This window comes from Bacillus rossius, chromosome 1 (assembly GCF_032445375.1).
Source record: "Bacillus rossius redtenbacheri isolate Brsri chromosome 1, Brsri_v3, whole genome shotgun sequence".
NCBI lineage: Eukaryota > Metazoa > Arthropoda > Insecta > Phasmatodea > Bacillidae > Bacillus > Bacillus rossius.
Window position 1 is genome coordinate 72,690,249 of NC_086330.1, and position 12,029 is coordinate 72,702,277.

The 12,029-nt window shown below is 34.4% G+C and overlaps 1 protein-coding gene across 4 annotated transcripts in view; it reads left to right on the forward strand.

Moving 5' to 3' along the window:
• LOC134537618 (mitotic checkpoint serine/threonine-protein kinase BUB1 beta-like) overlaps positions 1–12,029 on the forward strand; it is a 222,425-nt gene that overhangs the window by 160,812 nt on the left and 49,584 nt on the right. For all 4 annotated transcript variants that reach the window (XM_063378288.1, XM_063378282.1, XM_063378272.1 and 1 more), the window contains exon 14: positions 6,268–6,515. In XM_063378288.1, the coding sequence (XP_063234358.1) occupies positions 6,268–6,515 (248 nt within the window). The remainder of the gene's footprint in view (positions 1–6,267; positions 6,516–12,029) is intronic.

Sequence of the window (12,029 nt, forward strand, 5' to 3'; positions counted from 1 at the left end):
AGGAAAAACTTAAAAATTTTAGAACATCTGGGAAAACTGGGAAATTTCAGGAAATTTCTGTCCATTGCAGGAGAAAAAATGTTGTTAATTTAGTGTAATTTGGTCGTTATTCATAACAAGTATGTCAATGTTGTTTTTTTTAGTTCTCGTTAGTCACGTGCTAGCCTTAACATCAAGAATGATTTGAGATAGGAAATTTCTCTATATAGCCTCTCAATATTTTGTCTCTGTATATTTCAAGTGTGAACAATTATGTTTTATTTGGGTATCACAAAAATACTTTAAGTACCAAAAATGCAAAATAACTCAAGAGAGAGAGAGTGTGTGCACACACACACGCACATGCACACAGCGACTTACAGGGTGTGGCGCTGAAACTTGCTGATTTGCATTTCGCGTCAAGAGGTGAGATGGGGTCGGGAAAAGGTGGGGAGTGCCTCATTCGAAAGAGGCAGTTTATGACGTGTTGTCACCCGCCTAGTCAGTTGCTGCCATGAGTTGAACCAATGAGCAGCACGTGTTTGCCATCGAGGCTTACTTTTTTAATGACCGTTCCATTATCGCCACTCAACGAGCCTTCTGTATTCGGTTCCATATTCGTCCTGTAGGTCCAGTTCCTGGTCAGCAATCGACTTTTACGTGGATGGACACGTTTAGGGCGAGTGGAAGTTTGATGAAAAGTGGGACAGGAGGGTCGCAGGCTGTCACCACCCCCGAAAACATTGAGAGAGTGAAGCAGTCATTTTTGCGCTCTCCACGGAGTTCAGCACGTAAACACACCGCTGCTCTGGGGATATCGGATCGCAGTGTGAGACGAATTCTTCATAATGAACTGAACTTTCATCCCTATAAAATTGTGATGACACAAGTGCTTAGTGAACGTGATTTTATTGCTCGCCGAAATACTGTGAAATGCTCCGCGAAAACTTGCCTCATGACACACTTGTGTTCTTTAGTGATGAGGCTCACTTTCACATTTCGGGCAGTGTAAACAAGCAAAACATGCGTTATTGGAGTGATAAAAATCCGCGTGAACTTCACTGTGAATGAGTAACTGTGTGGTGTGCAGTGTCAAGAGTGGGGATAATTGGTCCTTTTTTTTTAATTTACAGTAGAACCCCGATTTAACGAAGTGCTATGGTTACCAAAAATGTTTACTCTAAATCGATGTTTCGTTAAATCCGATTTACCGATTTTCAATGACCCCCGCACTCATAATCGCGTCCCTACGTTTCCATATCGTAGACAGGGTCGACGCCGATATCTTGTACTGCCGTGCTATCTTAGACTTCGTCAACTTTCCATCTTAAACGTTTTTGATCTCGCTCGTACGGCCCCCGGTTCGTACGTAAACCTCAGTCGTACGTACAGATTTTCAGAAACCGTGAAAAAATAGGCAAAAAAATATATGAAAAGTGTAAGAAATACGTTAAAGTTTATTAAAATACAGTCGCAACCTGCAGCGTTTATAACAAATACGAACTACATACACATTGCGTCACAGTAAAAAATTAAAAAAAAAAAATGGCCGCAAATTGATGGATATAGCGCGCCGTACGCGGAGAAAGGTAATTAATTACTCAGTCAGCTGTTGTTACGGCGCGGCGTAGCCGCCGGCTGGCTCTCTCTGTTCGCTTAGCTGCGCATGCGCTGTATAACTCACTCAACGCTCCGCCCAGACTCGTGACCTTCCATCAGCAGCCAGCCAATAGACGCGAGCTTAGCGGAAAAAAAATAAAAGCTCCACCGCCCGTGTACCAGTTTTGTCCAGTTCTAATACCAGTAACATAAACGAATCGTCAAAAAAACGTAACAAAGCCGATATCCAAAAACAGTAAATAAAGTCATGTACAGTAGAATCCCGCCGATGCACGTGGTAGTGTCTAGCTGAGCTCAGCGTTTCCACTATCGCACGAAAAGCCGTCTCAGCTGCCATGTTATCTTACCCGCCCGCACGCACGAAAAGCCGCTGTGGTAGCTTCTGCGAGAGCATAAGAAACTCGTCCGGCCAGACTGGCGGTAGCGGCGGCTTGACGTCATGTGACGTGACGTTTACCTCTCCCATCCCTTGCTAATTCTTCAAGGCTCATCCCTCCCAGAGCTACAAACCATGTAAAAACACCCCCCCCCCCCCCCCCTTTTATCAACTAACATTTCAACACATTCCCTCCCTTATTACAAACTTCTGCGTGAGAAACTGTCAGCATCCTCCTCCCCTCCCACACCGAGTGTGGCAAAAGCCAGGTTGTATAGTCCATTCTCTGTAAAATAAATATTTTTATGGGCTTATATGACTGTCCTTCGCCGTTAATAAATACTTTATAAGTTTAAGTTATTATGATACAATTTGTTTATTAGTCACAAAGCAGTTTCTGCTGAAAAATCACTAATACCTCGAATTTTATTGAATAAAAAAAATTAGCAGGGCCGTAAATATATTTATTTTAATACATAGTTACTTTTCCATCTGCAATCCCCCCGTGTTTTTTTTTTTTTTTACACTGCGAATGGACGTGGGAAAGATAATTGCTTGAGCTGTCAAAATAAACATCGCTGACGGCAAGGGTGGGAGCGCATCCTGTCGGTCTGTCGCTGTGATTATCTACTCCAAAACATCGAAGTCCGAACAGCACTTATAAAAAATGTATTCCAAAAACTAAACACCACGCACAAAGCTCTTACTGAAAATAATTATAATGGCGTATTGGTGTGACGTGCTCACAAGTTGAAAAAACCTGGAGGATGGGAAAAGGAGAATTTGGAAACGTGTGATTAGCACTGTTACTATGCGGGCGTGATTGGAAGATAACGTGGTGAGTCAAGCTAGGGATAAGGAATAGGGAGGGGGATGCGGACAAAGAAATCCTTCATGACGTCATGTGTCGCGGACAGTCTATCTATCCAGGCGCGCGCAATGGCACGCACCTACGCAATTCAATTACAGCGCCCGGAGTTTTTAAGCAATTTAAACAATTTTTTTTTATTTTTATTTTTATTTTTTTTTGTGATTGGACAGATGAAGCAAATGCACATATTAATATATAGTACCTCCATTCTATTACTGACACCACAGAGTGTATTTTTTAATAAGTTTCCGTTACAATTTACTTTCATTTTTTGGAAATCTATATTATTATTTCAATAAATTGGTGTTTTTTGATGGTTCCTGAAAACCTTTACGTTAAATCACTGTTTTCGTTAAATCCGTGTTCGCAAAATCGGGGTTCTACTGTATATAATAATAATATAGAAAAATAAACGCACAGTCATTGTGACTGCGGCTCGTTACACACAACTGATTGAAGGATTTTTTTCTGCCTGCACTCGCAGAAATTAATTTTGGGGATGTCTGGTTTTAACAGGATGGAGTCACGGCACACACCGCGCAATGTTCAAAGGATCTTTTGAATCAACATTTCGCAGAGCGTCTTATCTCATTGAGAGGTGACCTTGTTGTTTGGCCTGCCCGTTCCCCCGATTTGGCTCCGTGTGACGTTTTTTTATGGGGTTATCTGAAATCAATTGTTTACAATAACCGTCCAAGGACCCTACCTCATCTGAAAAATAACATACACCAAGCTATCTCCAACATACCCATCAAAATGCTTGAAAGAGTTGCACAGAACTTAAGAAATCGGGTAACTCAATGAATTGACAATGGGGGCCATCATTTGATGGATGCCATCTTTAAAACTATGTAATGGAAAAATTTCAGGTGATATATATTACAAGAAAAATCTAATTATAATGATATCTTTACTATATTTTTTATTGGCTATTAAAATCAGTAAGTTTCCATGCTGCACTCTGTATAAAGATGAAGCTTTAAACAAAATTGCATGTATTTGAGGTTATTAAGAATTTTGTGTGTACTATCAATAAACTAAACCAATTGAGAGCAATTGTTTATTTTTGTGTGTTAAATGTTTACCAGAAATGGCTTCTTTTTTATTTTATTTTTTTTATTTTTTTAACTTTTTTTAACATAGTTTATTGTGTTGAAAACATTTTTTGCATTCCAGGGTTCATTTCAGCGATTGTGAATAGTGATTTATTTCTGTTTAGCAATGAGTAATAATTTTGGCAAAACTGTTAATGTTTTGTTATTTTGTGTCAGTTATTTATTTACTTATTTATTTATTTATTTATTTATTTATTTATATTTTATTTGTAACATGCCACACCAACAGCACAAGGCTCCAACGGTGGGCACAACACGTAGGAAAAGTACAAAACAAATGCAGTAACAGAACAAAAACTAGAACAAAACAATTATAAGAACACAAAAATAGTAGGACAAAACAAAGACAAGACAATACAACATACGAATGCTTAAATTCTAATAATTACTTAAACTAACAAAAAGTTTCATGAGAGTAACATGGTTAAATTAACGTATATATGTATAAAAATTTTAGATTAATTAAAAACTACAATTATATAAAATTGAAATACTATATGTAACTAAGGTAAGTACCATAAAGATAATTAATCTTTGGATGCAGAAAAAATAATTTTTTTAAACAAGTTTTTTCTCTGTGGTAGGTTGTAAGTGATTAACATACATATTGAAATTATTAACAAGTCTATATATAATATCATTTGTATTTAAGAGTGTGCACACAAAAGGTGGGTTACGGCTATTAAATGAAGGAATTTTAATGCCAGTAACATCAAATATATGAGGACATATAAGATTATCATAATAACAATTCAAAACAAAAATAGCATCTAAGATCTTTCTTCTATTTGATAATTAACCGAGGAGGGAATTTACATCTATGTTATTGATGGTATTTAATTTTTTGTTAATATAGTCGGATACTTTAGATTGAAACCTATCAAGCTTTTCAGTGTTATTGATGCTATTCCATATAATAGAACCATATTCAAGTTTCGATCTTATTAGAGCTGTATAGAGAGAGAGAGAATAGTCAATATTTGAGGTGTTGAAGGTGATAAATTTAATTAGACCAAGTATTTTATTAGATACCGAGATAATGTTTTCAATGTGAAGATGAAAAAATAGTTTTTGATCAAGTAAAATTCCTAGGTCTTTGACATGTTGAGATTTTGTAATAGGTGAGTTATCAAGTTTGTATTCATATTGCAACGGGTAGATTTTTCTAGAGAAGGTAATGATAGAAGTTTTTTCCATGTTTAGATTAACCAAATTATTTGTGCACCAATTAGGAATTTCTGTAATATCACATTGTAGTAGATAACTGTCATGATATGAAGTGATTTTTCTATATATCTTTAAGTCATCAGCAAAAAGAGTGCCAACTGAGTTCTTTAATTCAGATATTATATCATCAATGTAAATATTTAAAAGTAAAGGAGATAGTGTGCCACCTTGAGGGACGCCAGAAGGAGTTGGGTGAAGATCTAAATTTATATTCTGTACTGAAACATAAAATTTTCTGTTATTTAAATAGCTTGTTAACCATGATAAATATTTATCACTTAGCCCAATTTTGGAACATTTGCTTAGTAGTATTTGATGATTAACAGTGTCAAAAGCTTTAGCTAAATCAAAGTAACAAACATCTACTTGAACACGTGTGATGACTTCAGAATAAATGGGATTAAGAAAGGAGACTAAGTTTGTCATGGTTGTTTTACCTGTTCTGAACCCATGCTGTGAATCGGATAATCTATTATTTACATTAAACGCTAAGTGTTTAAATATTATTTTGTCAAATATTTTGGCAAAGCCTGTAATTTGAAACAATAGAAGTTTTGCCCTTTTTGTGTACAGGAATAACCTTGGCAATTTTCCATTTGTCGGTGACATCTATGTCTGGTCACTTAAACTAAACAAACATTTACATAATGTACCTATATTTTGTTTTCATATTTTTCTTCTTATCAGGACTGTGCTATTGAGATTACCCATTTTATAAGCAATAGGTTTTTATATCAGGTTCTGTGTGAAACCCAGATAATAAAGAACATTTTATGTATTTTGAAATGCATAAAATGGTTGCTTATTGAAAGTATTACTTGAGGTTTGTAAAGACTACTGAAGCCATGTTATTACCAATATTCGTGAAATAAAGATTCATTTTATGAAAAAATTATAAACATTAATGGCATTTAAATGTTAGAGATATGCAAGAGATGCCCACTTCAATGTTTTCTTGCAGGAAAAGTACAGATTTTGGCATATGATTGTTAATAAATTTTGGTAGTTCCATATTCTGAAAATAAAATTGAGCACCTTTGAATTTGACTTAAAGGATATATTGTTGTTGATGTTTACAGCAGTACTATAAGTCTCATGATGAACGTAAACAAGAAGAAAGAAGAGCCAAAAATAGTGTGTGAAGGTAACAAGAAGGAAGAAGAGCCAAAAATAGTGTGTGATGGTAACAAGAAGGAAGAAGGGCAGAAAACAGTGCGTGAGGCTAATATCATCAGCATGAAGGCACCAACTCCAGCTGGCAGGCATTGCAACCTCAGTGACGTCATGGAAGAATCATCCAGAGAGTACAAATCCAGCAGCTCATCGGGTGAGTTGTGTAGTTTGATACCTACAAGCCTTGAGTTAAGTAAAAATATATTATGTTATCACCAATACAGTATCTCTAAAAATCATATTGCATTGAATAATTCATAGAGTGAAAAATGTTTTTCTAATATTTTTTATAATAATAACCATAAGAATATATTGAGGATTTGAACGATTGACTCTAATTTATTATGATTTTTTTAACATTTTACATAACCAATTTTCATAAAGTTTTATTTTTAGTAATTATTCAGTACTTTGGTTTTAAAATGAATTTTTATGGAGATGGTTTAATCATTTAAGCCAGTGGTTTCCAAACTTTTTCAGCTGGCGACCCACCTTTCCTTATAGCAATACCTCCACAGTTTATCGGTCCATGGTGGAGTAAAAAACCTTGTTTGTATCGTATCCCTTCCTTATGTATATACATAATTTACCATCATGTATATATATATATATATATAATGTGTGTGGTTTTTTTTTTTTTTTTTCCCAAGATACCGATTGATAATAAACAAGATGTGTTCTGATTTGAAAATGATTGACAAAATATATAAGTACTTTGTAGCAAACCAATTATTTATTTAACAATAGATATGTGTTAGCACACAATTCGATTTGTTTCGATTTTTCTTATCTTTTCTGATGGTTTATTCGATGGTTTATGATAGTTATAGGATTGAGTCGCGACCCACCGTTTGGGAACCGCTGATTTAAGCAATGATAAATCCCTAAATTGTATCATTTGTGGTAAATCCAAGATATATTTGGTTTTAAAAAAATTACAAAACAAATTTGTTTATATTTTTCATTCTCTACAAGGATAACATGCAATTTTTTTATTTATTGTATCATTATATTTTTTAATACATGAACAATTTCAACTAAGTATTTTGTTATAATAATTTATTTAGTCCTTTCTTATCATTTGAGTACATAATATTAATTTTTTTTAAAGGAAAAATTTAATGTGGTTGTTTGGTAAACACTTGAGTTTGTATCTAAATTTCATTCCTGTAGTTAATCAACACACAGAGAGAGAGAGAGAGTGAGTGTGAGTGTGAGTGAGTCCAATCACTGACTGACAACTGAGGAGCGCCACCGCGGCAGATTTACTCCCTTCACCCCGTCCGCATAAATCCCCTTGCCAGAGGAGAGTATCAAATTAAAGTAACCTTAGCGCACAATAAAAATTAAATTTCATGCTGTCTATGTTGAATCTCGAAAGAACTGGGAATTGTATTTAAGTTCCCAGTTCTAATACTTTATCAAAATTACCTGGAATTCCTGGTACTTTCTGGATTGGGCTTTCCCAGCTCTAAACCCTTTTGGAGAGTGAGCAAAATCGCAGTCTCCTAGCATCAAGCTAAGCCAATTTGAGAAATTTGTGTTCAGTGCTACAGTAAACACTACTCTTCGAACATCATTACTGGGAACTTCTTATTTATCATTGTCCAGTTTCATAACAAACAAGACATTGCGATATAAGTGGCCTGCCCCTTTGCCAGCCAGCCCGTACGTGATGAAACTGCCCCAGTATTTGGCGTCTCCGTCTTCGGCATCTGGATGATGTCTCAACCTGACATCACTCATGCGATCAGCGATACAACTCGTAGCTCCCAAGAGTCCATACAAAATTTCAACTGGTGGTTATTTTGATTTAATGATGACCAAGTTTCACCATTTACCCATACAGCGAGTGTCCTGTACTCATATAGCGAGTGCAAATTTACACTCGCCTTGCCTGTTACTTCTTCACTCGCTTCCCTCTATGTCCTGGTCTCCGCAGTCCTCCAGCATGGATGGCGAACTAAGTCCGTCTCTTAAATATTAAAATGGTGTCTTACCAAATAAAAGTTCCAGTCCGTAGCGTTCGTGGCGGCCCACAATTGGGCAGCAGGGCGGCGGCGCACATACGGGTATTTCAACGATCTACGCGGCCAAAATTATTTTTTTGTTTTAATGTATTTTAAAAAATGTTACTAAGTCAAACCAATTGTATTTATGAATACAAAATGTTTTTTATATACAGAACAAAAGTTTTAATGAAAAAAAAAAATAATTAAAACAATAGGCTATAGGGTATATAAGCCAATTGATCACTTAAACAAATTTATGCACTTATAGAAACATTAAAGGAATTTTTAGATAAAATAAATAAATAATAAATGCAATAAATATATATAAATATTATTATAATAAAAATAAAAAAATTATTTATTTATAGTAAAAATAATAAATAAATAATAAATTAAAAATGGTTTTTCATGATCTTGCAACAAAATATTTTTGAAGCATGGGTCTAGTACCGTTGTAATCATGACTTCTTTTACTGTTGTATACAACGGAAACCTAGATTTAATACTTTTCTGAAGAGAGATAGCAAATGCAATTCCAGGATTATTTTGATCTTCAACATAGTAAGAAAGTGTTGGCTCAATTTTTATATTATATATATATTATTTTTATTATATATTATATTTTTATTATAATTAATTACATAAAAAAATAAAAAAATAATTTATTTATAGTAAAAATAATAAATAAATAATAACTTAAAAATGGTTTTTCATGATCTTGCAACAAAATATTTTTGAAGCATGGGTCTAGTACCGTTGTAATCATGACTTCTTTTACTGTTGTATACAACGGAAACCTAGATTTAATACTTTTCTGAAGAGAGATAGCAAATGCAATTCCAGGATTATTTTGATCTTCAACATAGTAAGAAAGTGTTGGCTCAATTTTTATATTATATATATATTATTTTTATTATATATTATATTTTTATTATAAATAAAACCATGAAAATGTTTAGAAAAAATAAATAATAATTATATTCATATATTCCTTTTTTAATCACTATATAATGTGGTTTTGGCCCTATGAATAATAGATAGACAGATGAACATGTTCTGCAGTCACAAAGTAGCTAGATGGAAAACAAATTATAAAAAGATACAGTTGATATAAGCTCTAGGTAATACTTAATACAAATATTAATAATAATCACACTATCATTCAAAAACAAGTTTTCTTAGTCACTTCCTGAAGAACACTTTGGGTTTGGATCAGCAGGCAACAGCATTTCTAGGGTTTCAGGTAGGTAAGAATTTAGCTTCCTCTTTTTTTATTCTCCGTCTACATCTAATTAACGGGTCCGAACTTAAAAGCAGGCGGTTAAAGATGTCTCTATTGCAGTTTTCTCGAGAAAATTTTCGTGCGAAATCTTGTCGATATGATCGGAAGTGCTTGTTGCGTGCTTCTGCGGCTTCTTCAGAAAGTTCTCCAATTGGTAACAATGCATTTTTTATAATTACTGCGCCATGAACGAGAATTTTGTGCATCGTGGGTGTCATGGGATGCCAAGGATATAGGTCAACATATAAACGAGCAGTTTCTTTCGCGTAACAATCGTATTTTTCCCGATTTATTTTGTGACCACTTGAGATAGTCTCTAAAATTACTTTTAATATGTATATCAGCTCGTAACTAATGCCCGTAATTTCTGATGCCAATTTGTGATCTTCAAAAAATCTTCGGCTTGTATTGCCATCATTCGTGTTGCCGAAATTTGCCTTTGAGTCATTCCGTGTGAAATCACCAAGTTGAGGTTGCTCGACTATTTTTAAAAAAATTAATATTTTTACCACATATAACCTTATCAATGGGTAGTTCAAAACCATATTCATTTTATTTTTGTGTGCCACCATTTTCAGTAGAGGCTTGTATATCTTCCCAAGTGCGTGCTCTAACAGTGGTTTGCAGTGGTTTCAATAAAAGGTCATTGTTGACATTGTATTAAAGATAGAAGGTTCTGGTCTTCACTGAAGTAAAGTAAACATTGTATGGTTACCAAAAATGTCTAGAAATAAAGATATAATTTTGTTTAACCTTATGTGAAATGACCTTGAAATTTGTCAAAAATGTTATAAAAATTCCATTTTGAACATTTTTTTAAAGTGACTTGGAGTTGGAACCACAGGGCAAATATTTTTTTGCAATAAGTATGGATGGCAGACTTTCCAGAAAAAATGAGATAATGTGTGGGTTTAAACTCCTTCCTGGTTTTCTGTTGCATTAAACTTCTAAAATTTTCATTTTTTTGAGTTTTTCAAGGTCAAATATCTCAAAAGGGGGACCAGGTAAAATTTTTCTGTTTCCACTATTTAGTACACCTACTGGTACTTAACAAATTCTGCAAGTTTCATTTTGTGGTTCAAACAGGTGTAGAAGTTACAGGCTTTGAAACTTGGGTAAAAAGTTGCATTTTACGTAGAAAATAAAAATTAACAGTGGCTCATGTTCACATAGTCTTTTAGTGATTTTACCTTTAAGTTAAAACAATTTGTAGTGCTAATAATAAAAAACATAAAACTCACCCTATTACATTATCCAGATTTGCAAACCACAAAAAAAAATGTCAGCTGCAACAGATTTATTTTACAAGTTTGACCCGCAGTTTCTGAGAGAGTTCTATATTTTTCTCTTCAGTTATATTAAATGTTCTACCTGTTATAGTAGTGAACTCTGTAGGTTTCAAAATGTCTAGAACATTCTTCATCTCCACCCATAAAACATCATCTTTTGTTTTACTGAAGCTTGTAGATGGACCACCTGGTGTGTAGAAGACCACCTTGATATCACTGTTTTCTTGAGAAACCTCACAAACTCTACCAATATACCATCTGTTATCATAAACACACACAACAATGTCGTTTACTGAGATGTCACTAATGTTAAAAACACCAGTAGTGCCATCAATTGGATATTCTTTGTGTTTCGTATCAAACGATGCTGAAATGATGCTGTATTGTATTGTTGATGTGTTCTTCGGTTTAAAACAATGTTGATCTCTAGTGCTTAAAATTCTTTTAGCATTATCAAACCTGCTTTTTAAGTGAAGATCTGCCTCCTGAACTTCTCTTTCTCCCACAAACACAAAATTTATTCCTTTTATGTTTTCCACACAAAATTGAAACATACTCATTGGTGTTATGATATGGCCTTCTTTCGGTCGCTGTAAACTTGTCTTAGCCACCAGTCGCTTGACAGTTCCACCAATACCATCACAAGGCCCCTTTCCATGACTTGTTGCAAAGAAATGCCACTCTGCTTCTAATCCAAAATCTTCTTTATGCTTGCACAAGTTAGAAAAATTGAACCTGTTCTTGTATTGAGCAGCCGATCCATCAGAAAAATAGGCAACTCGATTCAAATTAGGAATAAGGGACTTAACAAAGTGTATCAACTTTGTTTGGAATGTGTACACAGCAACTGTGTTATGATTCATACAGTCACTTATAACACAAAGGCTCTTAGTACACAAATTCTTAGCATCATCTCTGTAGTACACACAGAAGGGATGAATTGTGGCCTGAGAATTCATCCAATGATAACTCTGGATCTCATCTTGGATGATAAATGTATAGTTTTCTGAGAAATCCAGAATTATTACACATTCATCACTTTGTAGATTCTCTTTCTTACTTTTCAGAAATTGTGATTGACTCTG